Below are 27,291 nucleotides of genomic sequence, written 5' to 3' on the forward strand. Positions count from 1 at the left end.
TTGTTTGTGTATCCTTGTATTATTTATGGCATTAGACTAGCAACTCTGCAATGAGATTAACAGCCTCAGCATGCAACCCATGATTTGCTTGTAGTGGATTAGATATTTGTTAAAATGGCTTGTAAAGAATGCTGAGAACTAGTGTCTTGGGGAAGTGGCCGTTTTTATCATGTTAATCCTAAATTTGGCAAAACTATTCTAGGTAGCTCTATAAATAAATAAAATAATGGAGATATCCTCTCTCCTAGAACTGGAAGGGACCTTGAAAGGTCAGTCCAGTCCCCTGCCTTCACTAGCAGGACCAAATACTGATTTTTGCCCCAGATCCCTAAGTGGCCCCCTCAAGGATTGAACTCTCAACTCTGGGTTTAGCAGGCCAATGCTCAAACCATTGAGCTATCCCTCCCCCCTGTGACTTTCTGCAATATTTTGGAAGGCTGGAACTTTTATAGAACCTGTTACTATGGTCTGACTCCCTGTCCACTGTCTGAAGCCTTCCTGCTGTCAAACATGTGGTGAATCTGTAGTTGACCTAATTAAAATTGTTTGCTTTCCTTGAGACTGATGGGACTTAGTCAATACTCAAAGTAATTACTAGTCTCAAGATCTTATCAAAAGGAAACTCCAGAGAGCATGTGCTTGTAAATACTTTAGGGTTATGACTTAGACTTAATCTAAAGCCAGATATTTAAAAAAGTTACTAAGAGAAAAGTCCTGTTTTATAGATTGGCCATGATTGTGGATTGTAGCCATTAGCAAAGTTGAGGTATGTTGCAAGTAAACAGGACACAAGAAAATTCACTTCACTTGGATATGGACTAATTTAATAGAACCCTGAACCCTACATGTACCACAACACAGAGGGCACCATGTAGCTTTACTCTCAGCTGCATCACATCTTCCACTTGGAAAAGCAGTAATGGTGAGGGGGCTCTCATGCCAGAGGGGCAGGAGTAATAGCTGACAGCCCTGTTCACTCAGTACTTACGCTATCGTCTGGGCAGGTGGATATGGCTTTCGTGCTCTCTTCCTGCCACATAGTCTTGGAACAACACCTCAGGAAAAACCAATAGTGCTTACACATTGCCATGCATGTTGGCAGACTGAAGAGCTGATGGAATGGGATGGATGTGGGGGACAAATGCACAACCTCTTAAAGCTAAAAATTAAAGTGCCTTTTTCCTTTCCATTTCACATCTTAGATTTGTGTAACATTAACAGGCACAATGATTACCTAAAACCAATGTAATTTAGATACTTTTAGTTTACTCATGAATGGCTGTTGTGTAAAGTGTGTACATATCCTGAAAGAGCTCGAAACAAGGCCAGTGACCTAAATTATTGAGGGTACTAATGGACTAACTGAAGCAGCATGCTTAAAAACCTCCTATAGGACTTTCTCAATACATTGGATGTTGCTACTTTTAGCGTGATACACCTTTCTCTTTCTAAACAAAATACCCACTACTACAAATGTGGTTAAACCTGCACCAGAGCTACCCCTTACTGAGTCAGGGGGACTCTTCCAGCCCAAGCTAATGAGTCTCATGTAAATCCAGCATCAACTTTCAACATCCACACTAGGCTAAATAGCTCTGCACCTGGCTTAAAACATCTATTCAAGAGAGGAAGGCTTGTCCAGTGATTAGGGCTCTCCATCATTGGACTTGGGGATACCCATGATGAATTCCCTGCTCTGCTGCAGATCTGACACACCTTGGACAAACAACTTAAGCCCAGATCCTCCGTCATTAAAATTTCAATGAGCTAAGGGCCTAAATACCTTTTGAGCATCCTGGCCTTAATCTGTGCCTCAGTTTCCCATCATAAAATGGTAATAATAGTAATTCCCTATCTTGCAGGGGTGTTGGAGATAATGCATTAGATTGAGATAAAATAATTTGGTAACAGGGTCACCAGGGTATGTCTACATGGCAGTTAGCCTGCAGCCCAAGCCCAGGACAGCCCTAGGTATCTAAATTCCCTGTAAACTGGGCAACCATGCACCAGCCTATTAAGCACCACTGAGGGAACCAGCCCAGCCAGGACCTGGCTCCACACAGCTCCAGAAGCAGTGGCATGATCCTTCTCTGGCTCCTAGGTTTAGAAGCAGCTGGGAGACTCCATGTGCTGCTGGGGCACCAAGTGCTGCTCTGCAGCTCCCATTGGCTGGGAACTGCAGCCAATGGGAGCTGCAAGGGTGGTGCATGTACACAGGGCAGTGTGCAGAGCTGCCTGGCTGTGCCTCTGTGTAGGGGCTGGAGGGGTGATATGCTGCTGCTTGAGGTAAGTGCTGCCTGGAGCCTGCACTCCTCACTCCCTTCTACAGCCCTGATCGCCCTCCAAACCCCTCAATCCCAGCCCAGAGCCCCTTCCTGCACCCCAAAAACCTCATCCCCAGCCCAGAGCCCCCTCCTGTGCCCCAAATCCCTCATCCCCAGCTTCACACCAGAGCCCACCTCCCTACCCCAGCCTGGTGAAAATGGAGCGAGTGAGTGAGGGTGGGAAGAGCAAGCAACAGCGAGAGGAGGGATGGAGTAAGTGAGGGTGGGGTCTCAGAGAAGGGACAGGGCAAGGGTGTTCAGTTTTCTGCAAGTAGAAAGTTGGCAACCCTATCTGTAGCTTATGTTATACAGGAGGTCAGACTATATGATCACAATAAACCTTTCTGGCTTTGAAATCTGAGGGAGGCAGTGACTGACTGATCTGGTTCCACCCCCAGGTGTCAAGCATGCTGAAGTACCCCATTGTAATAGATGTGTGGACCTTATTACTTGAATAAAGGACATTTTCTGGTAAGCATGGATAAATTTTCCTAATATTTAAAAGTGAGGCTCTATCACAGAGGTGGGCAAACTTTTTGGGCCAAGGGCCACATCTGGGTGGGGAAATAGTATGTGGGGTAGGGGGTGTGGTGTGCAGGAAGGGGCTCAGGGCAAAGGATTGGGGCAGAGGAGGGGTGTGGGGTGTATGAGGGAGCTCAGGGAAGGAGGTTGGGGTGCAGGGGGGCTCAGGGCAGGGGTGCAGGAGGTGTGGACTGCAGGAGGGGGTTGGGGTGCAAGAGGGATGTGAGGTACAGACAGGGGGCTTAGGGCAGGGAGTTGGAGTGGGGTATAAGAGGGGTTCAGGCTCCAGCCCGGCGCTGCTTATCTCAAGCGGCTCCAGGGTGGCAGTGGCACGCACTGGGGCCAGGGTAGGCTCCCTGCCTGCCCAGTCCCCGGCCCCGCGCCACTCCAGGAAGCGCTGCGGCCCCTGCGGGAGTGGGGGGCGGAGGGCTCCGTGTGCGCTGCCCTTGCTGTGCCTCCAGGTACCTCCCCGAAGCTCCCATTGGCCACAGTTCCCCGTTCCTGGCCAATGGGAGCTGCAGGGGGGGGGTGCCTGGCGGCATGGGCAACGCATGGAGCCCTGTGCCCCCCTGCCCGGGGGCCGCAGGGACATGGCGCCGCAGGCTGGGTCCAAAGTCCTGAGGGGCTGGATCCGGCCCATGGGCCGTAGTTTGCCCACCCCTGCTCTATCAGGACCATGAAAGAGAACTAGCTGTATGCAGCGCTGCCTGAAAAGATGCATTGCTTAGAAAGTAAACTAGCAGAAATCAGTGTGATGAAAACAGGTAACTAGACTGAGGATTCAAGAAAAAGTGAGCAGGCAGTATATACTGTATAGGGTGTCATGAACTGATGGCAATGGAATAAACTAAAAAGCTAAGAAACTGCATTTCGTAGAAGTGTAATGGCACTGCATGTGTCCAAAGCCAGCCTCCTTTTAGGTGTTTATGATGTGCATTACATCACAATGGCCCCTTTCAACAGAAATTGAATATCAACTGACTACTTAGCTTCCAGAGGATGAGGGGTGGCAGCTTGGTTGTGTTTGTGTTTGTCTATTCACAAGCGTGCATTGTCCTTCCAGGGATTTGTTGACTGCCATCTCCTTCAGTGTAACTGTATGGGGGAGGGGTGGCGGTGGAGATCACCCCAAAGTAGGCCTGAGAGTTGATGACAAGATCAGAAATGATCAGTCAAAGCACAGAACAGTGATCTCCTAGCAACAGGGCTGCTAGTCGGGCAGGGAGCAGCCCAGCAAGGCTACCTCAGGCTCCTGCTGCTCCCCCTTCAGTATAGTAGCCCTTACTATGGAGGCAGGAGGAATATAGGCACTGAGGGAAGATGTTGGGTGGACGCTCCCCACAAACCAAGATTAACATTGAGGAGGAAACTGAGAGTCTACTGGAAAAGGTACTTAGCTGTTACACCCCTTTTTTTCTGAGGGATATAATACTGACTGGGGAATAGCAGGTGAACCTGTGTGAACTGACTTGGCGTGCTAAGCCTGGGGCCAGCTAGTGAGCCAGGGAGGGCCTGCGATAGGGTGACAGCTGTTGAGTTGAGGGAGTAACATCCTCTGGGGCTGGAGCAGTTGGTGAGTCTAAAGGGACAGGGGTAATAGATGACAGTGGGGTGGCCTCTTTTAAAGAGGTTGATAGGGAAATCCATTGGGGGTTTTAAAGTGGCCTAGGAAGTTTTAGTACTTTGCTCTGGGGGATAAGGGCAGTTTCTACACCTACTCATTTAACACGGTGGATCAATTGCACTTCTCTCTGCAGTTCAGACTCCCTAGTTAGAGTGACCATTTGGCTTCTAAGAGTTTTTTCTCCCTGACCAGCCTTGCATTATTCTGTTTTGTCTTCTGCCTTGGCTCTAGGCATATGCCTTCAGCTCCTTGTGGAGCAGTCAACCAGCTGGTCAGGCAGAAACTGTCTCAGACTTGGCAGTGCCCAAATTCCTTGAGTAGCAGGAATTAGAGTAATTCATTATTAATGAACACATCTGGATTTTCTTAACATAATCAGTATAATAATACCTCCAAATAATAGCTTTCAGAAAACCCAGGAATTTTTCAGTAAAAATCAAAAATGAAGGGCCTTGTCTATAGTACAGGCTTATAACATAACTATAATGTGGTTTTCAGACAATAGGTCAGCCAATGCCCACAGCACTGTTATAACATGTTGTTTGACTACCATGGTTTCAACTGTAGTATGGACAAGGAGATTGCCCCTCCACTACATTTTTATTATCCGTCATCTCATCTCTGCCACTGGGAAAGTCAAATAACTTACCAAAGAGATTCTGCTAGAAATGCTCATTTATGCTCACAGATGTTGTACCCATTTTAAAATTCTCTTCCCATCGTGAGTTCTTGTGTTTTAGACGACACTTAGTTTTCATTCTAATTCAGATCATATAACTGGAAAGTTCATACAATGATTCAGTAATACAAAAATTCAATTAAAAATAACATTTAGTTTAACAAAGAACTACTCTAAAAGAAATCTTTAAACGTAGGCTAATTCTGTGTCAAGTGATGAAGTTATGTGTTTGGGATTACAGGTTATGTAGACTGTATATCTCAAAGTATAATTATAAGTTATAAACTGTCATATTTAGCCTAAAGGAACAATTGTAGAAATATGTGGATGCTGTGCAATAAATCTCTGTTTCTTAATAGGCCTTTGAGAAGGAAAGAGAAAGAGGAACACCTTTGGGACGGAGAGATACATGGTGGAGTCTCTCACTTAGAGTATGCATACTTTAGCTCATATTTTTTCAGCACTTTTTCTCATTGTTCTTAGCATTATGTCACTTATGCAAAATTCTAATTGTTATGGGAACAATAGCCATTATGTACGCACTGTTTTAAGTCCCAATCCTGAAAGCAGTTGTGCATATGAGTAATGTTACACACAGGAATAGTCCCACTGACTTCACTAAAGTTGCTCACTGCATGTATTTGCAATATTGGGCCTTAGTAGCCACCAATATGTTAGAATAAATGGATCTTGAATAACTCACACTAAACATACTCTGTTAAATGGGAAAAATAAACAAATGTTCAGGGAGAAAACACCATAAGGTGAAAATAATCCATCTTTCTAATTTTCCTGAAGTGCTACTTTATTTAAAGTCAAAGGGCCTGCTCCTCCGCTAGTGTACATCAGCATAGTTCTTTTGAAATCATGAAACTCTGCAGATTTGTACCAGCTGAGCAAGGGTGCTGAGGTGTGGCAGCATCCCCTAGCTTGAAGTGGTTTCCATCATATACAGATTTACAGTTTTGTTCAATGGCTCTCAGCATCCTCATTATAAAAATTGCTCCAGTGCCACTGCAGCTGAGAATCTGGCCCAGAGTTTGACTGATTACAGAATCCCTGACTGTGTTTGATAAAACCTGAACAAGTAACTCTTCACTAACATTCAGTCTTAAAAGAAAATTTTAAGGCAGGGATGTTCAAAAAAGCCTATAGGAACTAGTTCTCGTAGGCCCCTTTGACAAGCCCAGCCTAAAGCTCTAATAATAGGATGTATCTCTGAAAGACTGCTCAAACAGGTACATCGTATCCAGTACAAATCTGTTCAGGCTGAGATGGAGAGTTAGGAGGGAATGTGTGCGGAGGAGGTAAGGGGTATTGCGTGAAAAAGTGACTGTTTTATTGATCTGATAAAATATAATCTTCTATTATTCTATGAACAGGCCCAGTGCCCCTTCCAGCATCAGTCCCTCAGTAACTGCTCACAGCACCTTATTCCCTTTGGGCCCTGGCTGATTATGACCATGTGCTGTGAAAGCTCGTTGTGGCCATGGAGACAGGCTGGCCCATGGATCTGGTCCCCAGCCCTGAATCAGACTCTTAGCCGGCTATCTCCTTGCAGCAGCAGCACATGAGCTGACTGGCAGCACATGCAGCCCCTTCTTTCTTTCTTTTTTTTTTTTTTTTTTTTCCATTTGAACAATTTATTAGTATGCCTGTTTTACAAGTTTTAGAAAAAGAATCCCAGGATTTTGCCTCCTGTGTGTTTTCGCCTTGCTTCCTCATGGTCCATGATGCCAGCGGAAGTTGTCAGCACTATGTACCCAAACTGACGTGAAGGCAAAAGGTTGTTCTGCCACTTTTCCAGGTCCTTCAACTGAACATTAAATCTGGGACTGATCACACCACACTTGTTCAGTCTGCCTGTGAGATTAACAACAATTTTCCCAGCTCTGTGATCGTCAATGATCTCAAATTCACCAATGTAACCATGCTTCATCATCACAGTTAAAAACCGCACGTTTACTTTAGAGCACGGTCTAATGAGAACTTGACGTTTTCCACGTTTCTCTGCATTGTTGATGCTCTTAAGGGCATCGGCCAGAACATTCATGCGCGCCATGATGCCGGTGCAGCCCCTTCTTGAAAGGCATCCCCCTCCTCCAGTTTGAGGAGAGCATGAAGTAGTAGTGGGATTTCCTGCCTGCTCCCTAGCCTCTGGGGCAGAGGGCTGGTCCTTTCACATTGGTGATATGTGAAGTGGGGGCTCCATACTAGATTCAAAAATACCCCCTCCCCAAATGTAATACAACAAGGACAATAAACTAAACTTAATATTAAAACAAAAGAAGACACAAAAGGAGGAGCCATTCAAGCTCCTCTCCCCCCACCCCCTCCACTACATCCACATGCTCTAATAATCGTCAGGCACTGGGTGAATGGCCAGCCCAGAAAGGGTGGGTTAATCCTTCTCTATCATTCATTTCTATTTCTAGGTTTAAACCTTCAGTGATAGTAAACATGTTCATTTTTCCCTTAAAACAAACACTGGAACCTTTTTTCAAGAGGTCACTGCTTGACTTACTCAGTAATCTTTGAATGACACCACCTGCATCCAAAGTGGTGGAGCAATGGCAGAGCCTTTTGCTGGAAATTCATTAATTCAGATAGAGCTGGGAAATGATAATCTAGACCAGGGGTAGGCAACCTATGGCACGCGTGCCAAAGGTGGCACGTGAGCTGATTTTCAGTGGTACTCACACTGTCCGGGTCCTGGCTACCGGTCCGGGGGACTCTGTATTTTAATTTAATTTTAAATGAAGCTTCTTAAACATTTTTAAAACCTTATTTACTTTACATACAACAATAGTTTAGTTATATATTATAGACTTATAGAAAGATCTAAAAACGTTAAAATGTATTACTGGCACGTGAGACCTTAAATTAGAGTGAATAAATGAAGACTTGGCACACCACTTCTGAAAGGTTGCCGACCCCTGATCTAGACATTCATAGGGGGCCTGATCTAAAGCCCTTTCAAGTCAATGGGAATCTCCGCTGAGTTCAATGGGCTTTGAATGGATTGTGCATAGAACTAAAGTTTCTTAATGGATTAAAAATGTATGACTTTTTATCATTATAACTTGGAATCAGTTCACAAAGGAATTGAACAGGTTAGATTTTTAAAGAATTTTTCATATATATCACCACAGCTGCTATATGAGTGTCCATCCTGTTTTATGTTAGAATTGTGAGTGTATGCATAAATGACTTGTGTTCTACTCTTTGGATGCCTTAGAGCAACCAAACTACCCCAAACTGTGGGGTGCGCCCCACTAGGGAAGTGCGGCGGAGCATTCAGGAGGGCGCACGGCAGGGCCTCAGCCAGCCCCCATGGGGGGGCAGGGAGGGAACACCACCCAGCCCTGCTCTGCCCCCTGCCGCAGCTCTGCTCTGCCCCAGCCCAGCTCTGGCCCCAGTTGCAGCTCCACTCCACCCCAACCCAGCTCCAGCCCCAGCTCAACTCCAACCCAGCTCCGGCCTGCCCCAGCTGCAGCTCCCCTCCACCCAAGCTCAGCTCCAACCCAGCTCCGGCCCCAGCTGCAGCTCTGCTCTGCCCCAGCTCTGGCCCCTGCCACAGCTCTACACCATCCCCAGCCCAGCTCTGACCCCACCCACAGCTCAGCTCCAACTGCAGCTCTGCACCATCCCCAGCTCAGCTCTGGCCCCAGTCGCAGCTCAACCTCCACCCCCTGCTCCGCTCCAACCAGCTCCGGCCCCAGTTCTTGTTCTAAAGGTTCTAGTATACTTTATTTGCCCATCATAGGTAAGGTCTAAAATGACCTTGCTTTTTAAAGGTCCAATCCACACTACAAAAACAACTGATTTTGGAGCTGCCAGCTGGGGAGAAGCCTTCATAAACACAACCCCTTTAAAATGTCTTTCTTGGCTGACACCCAGCAAGAATCAACCTATTTTCCCATGTTAGCACTTCAGAAAATACAGAGAACATGTTGAGAAAGAAGCAGATTCGGGTCATCGCGGTAAATCCAAAATCCTCATCTTTCAGCCGCATCTGAGTGAGAAGAAACCTCTTGCAGTCTGGAATAGTCTCTGTGGCTGTGGAGTGCAGAATACTCAGAGAGCCTCTGTAGGCCAGCAGCCATGGAGTAATTTGCAGCTGAAGAGAGCCCTAAGCAAATCAGCAGTTTCCACTGAGAAACACATCTGACTCCATTAAATTTTATAGCAGGACTGACAGTGAAATGTTCTGTAGCCAATATTTTTTATATTATTTTTTGTATCTTTTTTTCTCTTGCTCTTCTGTACCTAATACAAATTGGATGTTTTCACTGGTAGAAAGCAAAGATGAAAACAGTCATCTGAATGGTGTGTTCCAGTTCCGTTGTGGTTTGGTCCCTTGAAGTGAGGAAGCAGTCACTATCTTGCCAGTCATGTTGAAATGTAGAAATTCATTGTTACAGCAATTTAAGTTGGAGGCTTGATTGCAGCTCTTGGGCATAAGTCTTTCTGAGCAAGAGAAAGATGCTTCTTGTGGGTAGCTTACATGTTGGAACATCATGCTGATAGTTCAAATGGCTGTTTTAATTATTTTCTTTAGAAAAAGAAATATTTGTCATTTACCATTTCACAGATGAAATTACTAGGATGCAATAACTTCTGAAATGTGAGCGTTTGTCAGGCTTTGAATGACTGGATTTAGTTAAAAACAAATGCTAGTTCGAAATAACATTTCAAATACACTTTTAGTAGAAATGCAGAACTGCACAAGAATCTCAGCCTAAATAATGTTTGTTTTTACTAGCCAACACCTACGCCAGGTACTTATGTAGTACGGGATTTTATTGAAGAAGCCCAGCTCAACCCAGTGAAAGCGACATATAATTTTAAAGGAGAAGGCAGAAAGAGATTTTCCATCTTCCAACCAACAGCTGATCTTACGCTACCAGATGTTTATACATACACGCCTCCTAGCTTTGTAGATTTGGCAGGAAAAAAGCCAGCTACATACTCATTTAAAAGCACACCAAGGAAAAGTCCCAGCGCCTTATGTTTTAAAGATAAGGTAAAAACAAAATAGTGGTCAGAGCTATCTCTAAGTGAAAAAAGATAGGGGGAGCCTAAGGTCATCTCTCCCAGCTTGCACATATTAAATACAATTTGCCCTGTCTAGAACTTTAAAATGTATTATTTTATATGTTTTTGGTGTCATATTTTAAAAATGTACCTTTGATCCCAGACTAGACAAGCCCTGAATGCTATTGTCACAGGCTAGGCTTTTTCAGGCCCACCCGCTGGCCCTCCCAAAGTACAAACAGTCCCCAGATAAACAGTCACTGAGTGAGAAGAAACCTCTTGATGTCTGGAATAGGTGCAGTCTGGAATAAGAGCTTCCTTCTCTGTGACCAACTTTCCCCTCCGGCTCCCTCATTTTGCTCAGTATATAAAGCAGCTGAGCCTTGCTGATTGATGGGCTCCAGCCACCTTGATCTTCTCCAGCCACCTTGATCTTTTCAGCCTGTTCCTGTCAGATACCTTAATCCTGCAACAAATATAGGAAAGGGTTAGACTTTTTAGATGGCTCCCAGCACCCCTCAAGATTCCAATGAGTGATATAGCTGTCACTGGGACTTCGGTCTCTCCTTTCCATGTCAACCAGCTCTGTATCTAGGGCAGAAAGGAGGCCAAGAGGGGCTTCTATGCCTAGCTAGATTTGGAGGAGATAGGATTCCCCTGTAAAAGAGCTCTTCACCGCTCAGATGGTCCTCAGAAGATCCGGCCACCATTTGCTCATGTATTGTTCATGCCACCTGCAACCTCCAGGTTTAGTAATGTCTGCAGAACTGCCACAGGCGAAGAAGGAACAGGGTTCATGTTCCTACGATGGCTTATAATACAAACAAAATGTTACCTAGTGGATGAGAACACTGAGTGTAGGCTCTCTTTCTTTCTCTTCCCCTGACCCCTGCAATTGCCATGGGAAAGGCCTTCATCCTCTGTCTGAACCCTCTCACCAATTGGCACAACATAGTAGTTTCAGAGGAGTGGGTAGAGAGAGTAAGAGTAAGTTATATATGAACTTTGAGTCTTTCAGCTGGGGGCACCAATATAATGGGTTTGCTTGGACTAGCCCTGTGGAGGTTTTGCAGCTGTGCACACATGTATTCACGAATGCATCTGTTCCCTCCACATCTGAAAATTTAACCATATAATTTAAATCTAGTTTTTCAGCATCCTGCTCTAAAAATGTTTACGTTTAAGTGGGTATAAACATTCTTCTGCTCTTCAGAGGTGTGTTGCAAGGCTTAACCAATCAGTTCTTGGAATGAGGTTTTAGCTCGTTAGATGAAAGGTGCTATATGCCATTGGCTTCATTGGGAGCTATAGCTGAGTCGGATCAGACCCTTAAAACATAGCAATACAAAATGATGGGCCTGGTACATGAGCCAAATTCCACCCTCAGATACATGCATACCTTTCCTGTTGATTTAAAGGAGAGTTGTGTCTGTGACTCCAGATGTTAGAGAAGAAATCAGTAATATGAAGTCAAACCTTGATTACCTGTCACTGTCCTGTCTATACTACCCATTTCTTCCAGGATATTGACACTGCACCGGGGCAGTATGATCTTTTCCCTCTTCCAGTGCCTACATTTGCATCCAAGTAAGTAAATCAATGTTCTTATCTTCTCATTTTCTTAGACTGTTTTATTTTCATGTATTTTTACCCGAATTTCAGCGCTACTGTGCATCTACAACTCCCATTAATGTCTTGTCCAAAGCCCATTGAAATCTCCCATTAACTTCAATGAATCAGCCCCATAGTCAGTGTCCTGACTCCCATCTTTGTTATAGGGCCTTGATTTGACCAAGCATATAAACACATGATTAAGCCCATGCCCATGCAATAAGCATGTATTTAAACACATGTTTCAGTTCCACAGACTTCAGGGTCTGAAGCATGTGCTTCAAGTTAAACATGAATTTATGTTCTTTGCTGGATTGGGGCCATAATACTGATTCCAGTGAGACTTGTTTGTACTCAGCGCCTCTGGAAAAAAAAGTCCTTTTACATCTGCAGGTGCCTAAACATGAATTAAGATACCTGTGTCATTTGAGTTTGTAAACTGGGCTCTTTATAGATAGTAGTAGTAGTGAATTATAATTAATAAAAGTGGTTTAGCGATCTTTCTCTATATACCTAGGGAAAGATATGGTTACGTCTGTTAGTTTCACAGTATATTTCACCAGTACATAATGATTTCTGTTATATTACCTATTGAGATTTAGAAGAACGACAGATACATTTTCTTATACTGAAATAGAAGCAGGTGGAAACTGTTGGTAAAACTGTAAGTAGCAGTAAGAGTGTGTCTCAAATGATCTTAATTGCTTCTTTTTCAAAACTCAGGCAGTTTATGTTTCGTTCTGCAGTTCAAAGATTCCCAACAACTTACTTCACTCCTGTAAGTACTATGTAGACAAATATTAATTGATGATAAAAAGCGAGGGGTGTTTAATGGGGGAAAAACACATCTTGTAGTTCCTTTTTATATTTAAGGGATGGTCTTTATTGCTTTGTAGTACAGTATATTTAGTATTCTGAGTATGCTAAGGCCCTGATCTTGAAACAGTTAAGCTCATGAGTAACTATGAACATGAGCAGATTTTTTTCTTTTACTACAAGACTATTCACATGAGAAAAGTGACACATGTTCTTAAGTGTTTGCAAGACCAGGACCAAAATGACTTTTGAAAATTATTAAACACCTCAGCTTTGCTTTGGCAATTATTCAATCTCAAAAGCCATGTATGGTGAGTATACTATAAAACAACAGAGATTGTTGCTATTCAACATCACTGGAAAAAAATACATGAAAGAGAAAATACTGTAAGGGCTTGAAAGCTTTGGACTGCCTCTTTGCCAGGTATGTTCTGGGGATGTGGGTAAGATGAGTAACTGATTCAAGAGAAGTCAAAGTATGAATGTTTCTTCAAGTGAATAGCTTGTGAAGAAAGGGAATGAGGGGTTGGACATGCATCATGCCAGTGTGAGAGGAGAATGATTAGCTAAAATTCCTCCCCTGTGTTATACTGCTTAAAATGCTTCCACCATTTGCAACATTTAGGCCTGATTCTAATCTTGCCAGTTGTCTATCTGCAATACTTCCGCTGCATTACTCCTGATTTATACTGTACTTGGGGAGACAGGAATCAGGCCCATGATAATTCCACTACCTCATTATTTCACTTAAAATATACCATATGTTGTTTATTAAATTGTCAACTACTCTAACCAAACATAGGATAAAAGTACTAATGTGCAATTCTGACATCATTCTGAATTAGCAGGGGATCACACCCATCAATTCTGGGCCTGACCCAGCAAACCCTCCATTTGCAGAATTCCAGTAAAGAACAAGGTGGCTTGATGCACTTTTACTGGTGATTATCCAAAGCTTAGTCGGTTCTGGACCTCAGCTGCCATTGTGTATTAAACAAACTTTGTACACTCATATATTACAGTATTTCTCACACACACAGTATTTTTTAAAAGATGTTTTGGTTTTGTTTGTGTTTTCTTCCCTCCAGGAATACTCTGGGCACTTTTCTGTTGCCCAGTTTATGCCCTGACCCTGCAGACACTTACACGTGATTAATTTTAAGCTTGTGAATCATCCCACTGATGTCAATGGGATGATTCATGAGTGTGAAGTTAAGCATTTTGCAGGAGTGGAACCATAGTGATAACTGCTCTTCTTGATGAATTGTCTGGATAAGATTCCTTTCAGAGCCCCGAATATAGCTCCCAAGTGGGTGAGAGGAGATTCTTCACTAAGACACAAGACCCTGGGCTCAGCATACTACTCAGTGCCCCACTATGTCCTTTGCTATCCCAGGAGTAAGGGACTAAACTTGAGCTTTGAAGTTTCATATTTTATTACTAAATGCTTACTCAGTGCTCTTATTAATTTTGTTACAGCTGATAATTACAAGACATCCCATAGTTCCGGTGATACCATTGTCCATTCAAGCTTCCTTTTGTGCAGTTTGTTACAATGCCACTAAACCTGGTGTTGCAATTCTGGGATGCCTATTCTTGATTCTCTATTAAGTGAACACAGAGTCGTCATCTGTCCTATTTTTTACATAAAGGTGATTCATAGAGTAGAATGTACTGTACTACAAAAGAAAGGGAAGAGAGTAGTTCTGTAGGACATGGTTGGAGACAGAGGTGATGGCTCACTGCTATGATTCATGCATGTATTACACAGGCAGTCCAAAAATGGGCCTTACACACAATTAGCCACAAAAATCTGGAATCTATAAAAAGAGACCCTTCAGTCTAACAGCGAGAAATTCAGATGTGCAGCTTGAGACAAGGGAAGGTAATAACTCACAGTGGGATGAGTTGTCAAAACTCATTGGACACCTGCTCATGATAACTTCCTTAATAGGTAGTTCTAACAGAGAATGTTCACTCAAACTGAAAACAGATGCAGGTGATTTAAAAACTGATACAATATCACAAGAGATAATTTAGACAACATGTATTAAAGGCTTGATTGTGGTCCAGCTACTCCTCACAAGACCACATGCATGAGGGGAAGGGAGTAAGGAGTAATTTCTCCACCACTTTGTATGATTCATGTAAGGATGGCAGAAGTACATCTCGGTGGTCTGGGGAGTGCACTGCCATGTATTCCCCTGTGATCCCCTAGGCAGAAAAGGGGGGGGGGGGAGTAGGCAGATCCATGACAGATTACTCTTCTCCAAGTACAACGGAGGAGGGAAAAATACTCTGCGCATAGCATTCAGTTTATGTAATTTGAAACATGGAAGGTGGTGTATGAAGGGGTGTTTGATAGACTCATAGAAGATTAGAGTTGGAAGAGACCTCAGGAGGTCATCTAGTCCAACCCCCTCTGATGCTGAGTGTTGCCTGGTTCATTCCAAAGGCAAAACATTTGCTCTTTGGAAGTATTTTTGTGAATCCCACCGATTCATCATCTCTGGCCATGGTGTTTTTTGCAGTATCTAACATGAGGTGAGCTTCATCAGAGGCAGGGAACTCACCCCTGACTCATCTCATCAGTTATTAACATATGGCTCCTGGGAGCCTGAGAGATACATTCGGAAATTACTTTGGTAAAATATACGTATATTATCAAGGAGATCCTCTGGAAATGCAATTTATTTTAGCTGACTCGCTGATTAAGAGTCAGTATCAGCAGTGATAATGCTTCTGTACTCTTTGCCTTTCCCCCTTCAGGAATGCATGCTTAAATCTGTCAGTCTTGCTGTGTTTTTCTCAGTAGATGCACCCTTTTTCTTTGGGCTTAAATATAATTATCTATAGAAGATCAGAATGTACAGACGTCAGCAATTTCAGATTCCTAATGGGGACTAGAAGAGGATTTTGACTCATTAAACAATCTATTTGAGTCACTCATCAATCTGTTCTAGAAGGAACATCATCCTTGAAAAAATAAAAACCCCAGCAAATGCTGAGCAACTGTACATGAAAGTACAGCAAAGGATTGATTGTGTTTAGTGTAAATTATCAAGAGATATTCTTCCACTGTTAAATAGATGTTAACCTTTTATTTGAAAATCCTCTAGGACCTCATTAACTTCTCCATGCCAGGTGGCCCTTTGTGATAAAAGAGCCATTCTTTGTAAACAGCATCTCCTTAAATGAGTTATTGATACAGCTGCCATACAGTATTTTGCAACAAATGAGCTTTAACATCCTTTAAAATTCTGCCTCCAGCTTCAGAATTGCAGTCAAAACCTGTATGCTTCGCTGATAGATTAGATCTGTTTGGCTGCTGCTCGGGAGATGATTTTGTCAGTCTTCCTGTTTATTTTATCAGGTGGTTGTTCTGTGTCAGAAATGTTCTCATTTAACCTCAGACTAACACACAGTTGGATCAATAATATTAATCTCAATAAGATTTTTAATCATATACTCTATGTAATCTCATAAGCAATTGCTGCCCTTCTTAATCTTATCCTAGCATAACATACAGTAGTGCACTAGTAATACTGCAGTGTTATGTATGATGCTAGCTTTTCAATTTCATAAATACATATCAGCATCCTGTGAAAGGCTTCAAATGTAGTTATGGTCAGGAAAAGGATTTTGTAAAAAAAAACGTGTGTCAGTGTTCCTTCCATATTAACTCTTAATTATAAACCTAGCAGTATATGCAGAATGAAGTCCTACTTTCCGGTTGGTTGATTTAACTGTTAGGAAAAAAGCAGCATTAACAGTCCCACATTCATAGCTATGTGCAGTTCAGTTTCTCAGCATATAAAATAGTAATTGGTTTTTATTTGGTATTCCAGCTTTTATATATTAATGTTTTTAATGGTCATGACTCTAGTAGTTAATGGCTGGCTGGATTAAAGGGTGTGACTTTCACCTTTGGTCCTCAGCTCCTCCAGATAGTCAGTACTTGCCAGAAGATGACTTTTCCCATCAAATATTACTTAATCAATAACTCTTGAGTCACATTTGCTCATCTTACAAAACAGGAGCCTGATCCTTTATTAAACACTGCTTACATTAAAGGCACTAAAAAAAACTTCCATTTACTTCAGTGGATTGGGCCTCAACATGTTTTTTCCAGCTGCCAGCACTACAGACCTAACCTGGTGTCTGAAACTAGCCTATGGTCCCAGTACAGCAGTCAGTGGAGATCCCTAGGCAGATCCTTCATGTCTCCATCACTCCAACAGGCCCCAAATGAAAATGAGATCCCTTGCACTTAGTAGTCTCTTCCCTTCCAGTTAGTCCAAAAACAGTTACCTAACTTAAGAGGCCTTTTCCCTGAGCACTCCAGTCCATTTCAGTATCATTTCGGTGCCTGTTTCCTTGGTATTCTGGCACTTCAGTGCCTGCTCCAGCCCTTCTGCCCATCAGCAGTTGCCCCAACCTCTTCAGTGCTTGTCTCAATACGCTTCGCCTTCTTAGCATATGCACATGGCTCTCTTCCCTCAGCACCTCAGATTGCTCTTTTCCCAGTATGGAAATGCTTTGTGTTTAGCTGGCCACTTGGCACTTTGCTCTCTGCTCCGTAATTCTCAGTGTTGGAAGACCTTGCTATTGGTGCTAGTATTAGTGAGTAATTCCCCCCTCCCCAATGGCCTTTTCTTTAAAGGGAGAAAGGAAGAGTGCTCAGTGGCTTAAAACCATCCCAGACTGATGGCCATGCTCATGGCTTCATCAGCTTAGGAGTTGACCAGGACATGCACGCGAGCATACGTAGAGATGTCACCATGAGTGTGGAAGAACCACAGTGAGCCCCTCCAAATAATTAATCATTTTGAATTGCCTCATCGTCCTGGAAAATTCATCTCTCAACACAGTAAGTGACTGGGATATTAGGGGGCATTATATACATTAGCAGAGGATGGCAAGTGTCAGCCACAGACCTTGAAGAGTTGAAGAATTCCTGATCATTTCACTCTAAGTAGCAAAGATCCAGGTGTGAGAATCCTGCCAGAATGATATCTTCAGAGAAGCAGAACAACAGGCAAGGAATTTTCTCTTTTACACTTTGAAATGAAGGGGCTTTAATTCTCCTTTTGTTGATAGCCTTGTAGCCCTAAGTCAGCATCAGCTTGGTTTATCTGCTGCTTGTGTCAATTATTATGTAAGTCAGATCTGCCAAAGTACCAGTCTAACTTGCACAGCTGACTCTTCAGTATGCTTTTCATTCAGAAGCTGTTTTATCATCTGTCCTACTTTTACCCTTATCGTTTACCCCTTTTTCCTCTTCCATATCTGTTGGCCATAGTTTTATATGTTGACTGCCACTCATGTTAGACCCAAGTTTACCTGTTTCAAACAAACCTGGTTTATTGCTGTAAATTATCAACAGGAGAAATGTTATATCATGAAACTGAAGTTAAGGAAAATGCTGCATCTATTTAAGAAATGAATCCCACCTAATTTCAAGCTGTCTTCTCCTGTTATTTTTTGTCTCTCTAGTTTAAGTCTTTGTCATTTATTTTAAAGGCCAGTTTCCCAGGTCTGGTCTTTGATGTATGGGAGTTTCAGCCTATGATAATATACCACAATTATTTGATTGTACAGTAAGACATCCAGATCCGTGTAAGACTGCAAAGGCATGTTGCAAATTGTTTGTGTATCTATCATGCCATTTTAGCTTTAAATGGAGTTGATGTCATTCATGAAATTGGCTTTAAATCATCTACATTCTATTGCTGGGCATTTTCTCAATAGCTGTTCTTTCCTCTAATTTCTTGTCAAATGTCAAAATGTGATGGACAAGTGAAATTTCCTGTGATCTGAACAAAACCCTACCTTCACAAACCTTTCCTATTGACAAACTAAATCAATTGCCATATAAAAAAGCATGAGATGGTACAAATGCATTAAAAAGCATAATTTTTGTGCTTGATGGAAAATGACAGAAGCTAAAATAAGAACAGGAGGAAAATAAACAAACGGACATTAAGTTACCTAATGAATATAAATAGATTTGGTTGGATTTACAAATTTTAGAGACAATATTTTTGTTTGAAGTGTGGCATATCAGAACCACTTATGCCCGATAGTCATTTAAAATTGACTGGTATAAGTTATTTTAATTGTATGAAACATTGCAACATCCATTTCAGTTGTTCATAAAAGGCTTGTTTTCATTTCAAGATAGAGCTGATATCTTGAAATTCCTCAAGGGGCAGACAAAACTGTCATAATTGATCAATGTTACTCAGATTTGATGTGGCTAAAAAAATATTTTGTCTGGAACGGAATCTAAGAAGCTAAAATGGTTTGTACAAAATCTAGGCTAGAACTTGTGTCTCAGTGAGAATGAAAGGAATATTAGAAAAAATATTTTAAAGAAAATATAAAATAACAAAATTACATATATACGATGAGCTACTTTAATGCCAGTGTTTTTTCTCTCCCTAAAGTTGCTGTCCATTTTCCTAAGCCTTAAAATTAGCTTCCAAATATAACTTTCTAGTTAAAGAGTCTGATCTTGTTTACTTTCCTTGACTGGAGTGGAAATTTTGGCTGTCAAAAGTTGTAGGTTTGGGCTACAAAGTGGGCAAAGTTGGGGGGAGGGGAAGAGAGAAAATGACTCAGGGGGAAGTTCATTCCAGTGCTGATGTCCTGCAAAAAAGCCATCTGCATCATTTAAATTCCATATTATGGGCCTGATTGTCCTCTTACACTGCAGTAAATCACAAGTAACATCTGTGAAATTACACCAGTGTAAAACTGATGTGAGGTCAGCATCAGGCCCTTAATGGGACGTTTACATGGTGCATAGGACCAGAATTTGGTAAACACCCTACAATACTTCAGCTCCACAATATGGATCTATATTTAGTGCATGGAAAGTGGTTTGTTACATTGCATTTATTTTCACGATTGACGAAGGAGAGGCAAGATAGTTCAAAAGTGAAATAGACAAAACTAAGCCCATTCTTATAAATTAATATTTCATTTGTGCATTGCAATTGGTTGGAAAGCTATAAAACAAATGAACAGAAAAATTCTAGACCCTTATATTATGAGCCAGATGCTAATCTGGTGTAAATCAATGTAGTTCCATTGACTTTGGTGGAAATATGCCAATCTACAGCAGCTGAGGATCTGGCCCACTTGTTTATTTATGAAAAAAAAAAGAGTAACATGAGAAATAAGCACATGCAAAGAATAATTAAAAGATCAATAAAGAGTTCAGCAATTGTAAGAAAACATAACCTTTCAGCATAAAATATCAAGCACCATAAATTATAGGTGGGCTGGTAGCATTATTAGACCCTGTTTTCACTTGCTCCTAACTTTGCCAAAATTTAATCTGGGTGCTTGGTATCTGCCTTGGGATGAATTTTTTGGGAAAATGTCAGCCATTTCCCAGAATGAGGCTAGGGAAAAATTCATTGTTTTAATTATGTTAAAATAGCTGGTGTCCTTTTTTCTGAGAAATTTTAGCAACACCACAAATCATAGAATATCAGGGTTGGAAGGGACTTCAGGAGGTCAACTAGTCCAACCCCCTGCTCAATGCAGGACCAATCCCCAGATGGATTTTTACCCCACTTCCCTAAATGGCCTCAAGGATTGAACTCACAACCCTGGGTTTAGCAGGCCAATACTCAAACCACTGAGCTATCCCTATGCTTGGAAGCTGGAACATGAAATTTGGCAGGCAGCGGCCTTTGCATCAGGAACATGCCTTTTGCCATGCCTGTGAAAATCCCTCCACATTTGGCCAAGTTATAGGCTTTTGAAAAATTTTTGTTTCTGTAACACTGACAAACCCCAGTCGTCGGCAGGCAGGATTGAACCAGGGATCTCTGGAGCTTAGCGCATGAGCCTCTACTGCATAAGCTAAAATCCATCTGCCTGTTAGCTAAGGCTGTAGAGCAGACTTATTTTCTCTCTCTCTCTAAGTGGTCTCGTTGCCACTAGATGGGACAGTGCACCAAACCCAGAAGGTGTGTGGGTTACATTTGCACATGCTCAGTAGAGACTTACTACAGCTTTGCAGCTAAAATCTCTGAAGACTTTGTCTACACTGGGTATAGACTAGCCGAGTTTAGCAGGTTTTCCCTGCAATTGTAGCTCTGAACTGCTGTGGGTTTGGGCACCAGAACAGAGAACTCTCTATGTCCCCTCTGCTGGGCCCAGGCATTGTGGAGAAAGAAGCTGCCTGATTCAAATGCAGGGGGGACAAGAGCCAGACCAGAGGGGTGGGAGATGGCGGTAGTAAGTTTGGATAAGGAGCAAGTGGGGGACTGGAGGCTGGTGTGGGGGAGAAGAAAACTGAGATTGGGAGTTGGGATGGGCGAGCTACTGGGCCTGGGAGCTAAAGAGGGAAATGGGGACTGGCAGCTAGTGGGTGGAGGGAGACTGAATTAGAGGAGGAGCTAGGTGAGGAGACTGGGACTTGGTGGGCAAGGAGACTTGGAACCAGTAGGATGTGGGAGGAGGAACTCAGACAGAGGGGAGACAGATCTGATGAAGATGCAGGAGGAAAACTGGCATTGGCTGAGGAAGGAGACTGGGAACCACTGGGATAGGGGGAATCAGGTGGAGGGCCAGGGAGACATATCGGATGAGGACGAAGGAGGAGAACTGTGACTGGCTAGGCAAAGAGACTGGGACAGGGAGCCAGGCCTGGGGGAAATTTGGATAAAGAACCAGGGATGAGTGAGACTGAGATTGGATAAAGAGATTGAGACTCAGAGCAAGGCGGGAATGTTGGGGGGGGGGGGGGGAGACAGATTGGATGAGGAACCAAAAGGGCTGAGGGGGGCGAATTGGGACTGGCTGGGCCACTCTATGTCACTGTTCCCAGCCTGTAAAATCAAGCTAATAATAACCCCTCATCCAGGGCCATCCCTAGGGAGGTGCGGGGCCCAGAACATAGGCGCTGAATTTCTAATCTGCCAGTGGGTGCACCCCCCCCCGGTTCCGCTCAGGCCCCTCCCCTGCCCCACCTCCATTCTGCCTCTTCCCCGCCCAGTTCTGCCTCCTCCCCTGAGCGCACTGCACCCTCACTCCTCTCCCATCCCCCACCAGTGCCTCCTGATGCCACGAAACATGAGATAGGTGGTAGGTGCTGAGAGGGAGCAGGAGGTGATGATTGGGAGGGCCTGCCGGCAGGCAGGAAATGTTGGGGGGGAGGTTCTGGGAGGGGAGCTGCCAGTGGCTGCCACTCACCTCCTCACCTCTAAGTTCCCTGTAAGCTGCGCAGCCGTTCAGCAGCCTATTTAACTCCACGCAGGCACTCAGGGAACCTGTCCAGGGAAGGGGCACTCCTCCCCCGGCCCTCACCTAGCCCGGTCCCCAACCTACCATGGCCCCAACTCTGCCCGGACTTGCTGGGGTGGTGTGGCTGGAGTGGCCTGGCCGCAGGCATGGCTGGGGCGGCCCTCCCCTGGCCCAAACCCAGCCCCGGCCCGGACCTGCTGGGGCTGGGGAGGGATGGCTATCCTGCAGCCCCAGCCCCAGAGCTGCTGCGGCAGGGAATGGCGCCTCTCTCCTCCAGGCCCAGGTGCTGCTGCAGGGAGAGAGAGCTGGGGGGGGGGGGAATCCTCTGTCCCTGCCATAACCCAGGAGCACCCTCCTGTACCCCAAACCCTTCATCTCCAGCCACACCCCATAGCCCGCACCCTCTGCACCCAACCCTCTGCCCCAGCCCTGAGCACCTCATTCCCAGCCCCACCTAGGTTGACCAGATTGCAAATGTGAAAAATTGGGACGGGGGTGGAGGGTAATAGGCGCCTATATAAGAAAAAGCCCTGAACATCGGGACTGTCCCTATAAAATCGGGACATCTGGTCACCCTAGCCCCACCCCAAAGCCCGCACCTCCAGCTGGAGCCCACATACCCCTGCACCCCAATCATCTGCACCAGCCCTGAGTCCCCTCCAACACGCTGAATCCCTCAGCCCCACCCCCATCCCATGAATTTTATGTGCACCAATATTAAAGGTGATGTGTCCCACATCACCTCCATATTAGTGCACATAACAAAATTCATTCCACACATGGGTGGGAAATATTAGAGGGAACACTGCTCCTCACATCCCCCCCACGTGTGCCAGCCGCTCTCCTCCTCACCGTCCGCCTGCCTGCCTGCCTGCCTCCTCATGCCCTGCCCACCTGCCACTCACCTTCCCATTTGCCTCCTCACCCGGCTTGCCTGCCCGCCTCCTGCCTCACCTCCCCGCCCACCTCTTCACGATTTTATTGAAGCGTGGGGCCTCCCAAAGTGCACAGCCCATGGCAGTGACCCCGATTCACCGTGCCCAAGGGATGGCTCTACCCTCATCTCAGAAGAGGGCTGCAAAAATAAATTCATTAATGGTTGTGAAGCACGCAGATACTATAGTGATGAGTGCCATAGAAAAGCCCATGAGGAAATTAATCATTCTCTCTTCAGAGCAGGATTTGAATAGCATGCAGCAAATAAGGCCAGGGACCACCCACTGAATGAGAAGGAAAGGAAATACTGAATAGGCAACCTTAATTCTGGCATTTCCTAACTTTTGAGTGCTTGATTTTGCAACCTTAATAATGTTCTTTTTTTTTTATTATAGTTTTGTGCATGTGTGGAATTAAATGTAAGTAATCAAAGACAGGGAAAGAGACATTAAGCCAGATCCTGGCATAACTCCACTGACTTCAGTGGAGCTGCATGAGTTTATACCAGCTGAGGACTGGCTACGTTGTCTGGTAACAAAGGCCCCAACATTAGTCTCTTTTTGGTTCTTTTATTTTAACAATTTTACAAAACATTTCTAGCAATATTATGTTTACATGAACATGTACGGCCTGATTCACCTGTACACTGTGCTAATTTTATGGCGGTATAACTATTGATTTCAGTGGTGTTATACGAGAATCAAATTAGAGTAACTCAGTGGTGGATAAGGCCCTTTGTTTTTAAATTTATCAAAATAGTTTTTGTTTGGATATAAACATTTCCGTTGATGTTTGCCATAGTTCTGCTGTCCAGCCATATGTCTGTCAATGGGATTTAGGAACCTGACCTGCTTAGGTGCTTTTATAGATCCCATTAGTGGCCCATCTACTTTTGTAAATCTGGCCCTACAGCAAAGGTTATCTTGTGGCTCTACTTGAATATACCATTGAAATAGTATCAAAATTCAGTTGATGGAGCAGTGAGCAATTAATTAATTCTTGTTGAGAGCTGGGATGATTTAGTTGGGGTTGGTCCTGCTTTGAGCAGGGGGTTGGAGTAGATGACCTCCTGAGGTCTCTTCCAACACTAATCTTCTATGATTCTATGAACTTAAACCTCACATGATGATCCCATTAGTTCCATACAGTAGTTTTGAAGAGTTTAACAAGAACTGGAACAATAATTACACAACTTTGTGTCACTTCCATCATGCCTAGCTATTACAAGCAAGCTGAATACACCTACACAATGATGAAATATTTTAGAATTGCTTGATAGTGATGCACTGGAAACACTGCTCTACAGCCAAAATGCTTCTGAAATAAATGTAGTCAAATTTTACTAATTCTGGGTCACTGAGAACAAAAATGATGCTTAAAATTGTTGATTGGCTCTAGTTTTCAAGATATGCTATTGGGTCAGTATATACGACCCTTGACTTGGGAATGGCGGAGGATCAGTGAGTTATAAAGGGAAGGGATCTCAATTTAAACCAGAAATGACTAAAATACATCTTTGACTGGATCTATGAATAAATCTATGACTGGATTTGGACAGTACTTGCTTTTTAGGCAAAACAATGAATGATGCAATCTGAAGCTGGTATTGCGTCATACATGATATGAATTGCATCATGTTATTCCTAGAAGTCATGGATGATGCAGTCATAATTAAGCTTACATCACTCTGCTGAACAAATTGCCCTATATCAGCTCTAGAAATCATACAGTGTCGTGTTCTCTTATTTGTCAGTGTTTGATTTTGCAAAGGGACACATTTCTCTTTAGCCAAAGTGAGCAGAGATGCCTCATATTTATGTGAACAGTACAGATAACTTCTGCTATGTTTGTGGTGAAGTGACTTTTGCATCACAAAAGCACAGTATAACCACTATGGTTAAGAAAGCCTATCACCTTTATTTTGGCTGCAAAATTGGAGATCAGGACAAGAGGTGGGCCCCACACATATGCTGCAACACTTGTGCAACAAATCTTCACCAGTGGTTGAACAGGAAAAGGAAATCTATGCCTTTTGCAGTGCCAATGATTTGGAGAGAGCCAACAGATCATACCAGCAATTGTTACTTCTGCATGGTGCCTCCAGTTGGAAAAGGTGTGTCAAAGAAGAAAAAGTGGACTGTGCATTATCCAAACATTCCATCAGCTATATGCCCAGTACCCCACGGAGAAGGACTGCCGGTTCCTGATGCACCAGAATCATTCTCACTTGAGTCAGACGAGGAAGAGGATGAAACTTCTGGTCCTGAACCATCAATGTCACAGGAGCCACATTTTCTTCCATCCTCCTCCTCTGAACCACACCTCATAACACAAGGTGAACTGAATGAGCTTGTCAGGGATTTGGAACTACCCAAGAGTAAGGCAGAGCTGTTGGGCTCCAGACTACAGCAGTGGAATCTCCTGGCAGGTGATGTTAGGGTTTCCATGTTCCGTGACCGTCAAAAGGATCTTGTCCATTCTTCTTCATGGAAGATGATCTAGTAGCCTGCAACAACATCGATGGTGTGATGGCAGCCCTCAACATCGTTCACAATCCAGATGAGTGGAGACTGTTCATTGATTCATCGAAGACAAGTCTTAAAGCTGTTTTACTGCATAATGGCAATGTTTTGCCATCAATTCCAGTTGGTCATGCAGTCCATATAAAGGAAACCTATGACAACATGAAACAACTTTTGAGGTGCATAAACTATGACCAACATCAGTGGCAGCTTTGTGGCGATTTGAAGGTTGTTGCTCTCTTGCTTGGTCTGCAGACTGGATACACAAAGTACTGCTGTTTTCTCTGTGAGATTCCCACTACATCAAGAAAGATTGGCCACTCCGACAGTCATTGGAGCCTGGGAGGAAAAGTGTTCAGCATCCACCACTTGTTGAATCAAGGAAGATTTTGTTACCACCCTTACACATCAAGCTGGGTCTGATGAAGAACTTTGCCAAGGCCATTGACAAAACACAAGCAGCTTTCAAGTACCTCCGTGGAAAATTTCCAAGTTTAAGTGAAGCTAAGATAAAGGAAGGTGTCTTTGTTGGTCCTCAGATTTGTGAACTTCTTCGAGATGATGCATTTGACCATGCACTGCGTAGCAAGGAAAAGACGGCATGGAAAACCTTCCAGTTAGTGGCAATAAATTTTCTCGGAAACAACAAGGCAGACAACTACAGCTTGTTGGTGGAAAACCTCCTCAAGGCATACAAAAGCCTTGGTTGCAACATGTGACTAAAGATACATTTTTTGCACTCTCATCTAGATTTTTTTCCACCGAACTGCGGAGCAGTGAGCGACAAGCACGGCGAGCGATTTCACCAGGACATTGCAACAATGGAGAAATGCTATCAGGGCAAATGGAGCCCATCAATGCTTGCAGACTATTGCTGGACAGTGACAAGAGATGCTCCATTTAATGAATACAAGAGACAAGCCAAGAAGTGCCGAGTAGACACTGAATAGGACTAAACTATGTACATAATAGTTTTTTGCCTTTTGTTTCATAATAAATTTTATTTATATAACCATTTTGCTGATTAAACAGGACAGGTGAAATATTATCATGTAAAGCAACCATAAACACATGGAAAGACCTAGGTTTATGATTTATGATTAAAACTCTACTATCTACACAATATACATAGACATAAAATGTAAAAACTTAAATACCTTAGAAACAGTAGCCCAATTAGTTGTTTTAATTGTCATATTTGAATTCAGCACATCAAAATACATAATAAATAGCACATTTTATCTCTGAAGCAGACGACTTCTCAAAAATTGTAGACCAGCGAAATTAAAGTAGTACTCGGCTTCTTGTTTTCATTACACCATTCATTTAATGTTTAGTAAAACATTTGCTATGACTTAGACATTATCATCTGCATCAGTTAAAGTAAATGTAAGTATATAGTCAGCTGTGATTGCAATTCTATTCCAATACATTTACTTATCTTCACGAAGAAATGTTCCATAACTCAGTACTATACACTAAGGGCCAGATTTTTACAAATATTTAGACGCCTAGTGAGATTTTCAAAGGCATCTAAATACCTTTAAAAATCTGTCCCTAAGGGCCTGATTCTGCAGCTTTACTCATATGAGTAGTTCCTCCCTCATGCATTGGCTTATGTGTACTTGTATGTGTAAAAGTTGGGTGATTCTCCAATATATAAATGTCGATGGCTTATAATATAAGAGCATGGTTTGAAGAGCGTATTAAAATTAGGGCGCCATCAGAATTGAGAAACAATCTTCTCCTTTCACTTCTAAAATAGTAGTTTGGCATTTACATTATAAAATATTTTTCCTTTGGTTCATTCACATTCTAGTAGTTGCACTGGGGAGGTTTTGGATCTACAGGTACATTCCAGGCATATTGGAAAGCCAAAGTACTAAAACTTAATACATTAAACCAAAAACCCTCTTAATCAACATCTGTGCTTAGTCTTCAGAGTGTGATTGGTGC

At 43.2% G+C, this 27,291-nt stretch overlaps 2 protein-coding genes across 2 annotated transcripts in view; one reads left to right on the plus strand and one right to left on the minus strand.

The window, feature by feature from the left end:
* The first annotated feature begins 4,046 nt into the window (after positions 1-4,046).
* Positions 4,047-27,291, plus strand: part of STPG4 (sperm-tail PG-rich repeat containing 4) — a 28,961-nt gene continuing 5,716 nt past the window's right edge. The window contains exons 1-5 of the mRNA XM_034764407.1: positions 4,047-4,235; positions 5,509-5,580; positions 9,915-10,175; positions 11,709-11,773; positions 12,521-12,575. Of these exons, the coding sequence (XP_034620298.1) occupies positions 4,167-4,235; positions 5,509-5,580; positions 9,915-10,175; positions 11,709-11,773; positions 12,521-12,575 (522 nt within the window). The 5' untranslated portion in view covers positions 4,047-4,166. The remainder of the gene's footprint in view (positions 4,236-5,508; positions 5,581-9,914; positions 10,176-11,708; positions 11,774-12,520; positions 12,576-27,291) is intronic.
* Positions 6,781-7,220, minus strand: LOC117874360 (40S ribosomal protein S15a-like). The gene has a single exon (XM_034764409.1). The coding sequence runs from the start codon at positions 7,209-7,211 to the stop codon at positions 6,819-6,821; it is 393 nt and encodes a 130-aa protein (XP_034620300.1). The 5' UTR covers positions 7,212-7,220; the 3' UTR covers positions 6,781-6,818.

Source organism: Trachemys scripta, chromosome 3 (genome assembly GCF_013100865.1).
Source record: "Trachemys scripta elegans isolate TJP31775 chromosome 3, CAS_Tse_1.0, whole genome shotgun sequence".
NCBI classification, from domain to species: domain Eukaryota; kingdom Metazoa; phylum Chordata; order Testudines; family Emydidae; genus Trachemys; species Trachemys scripta.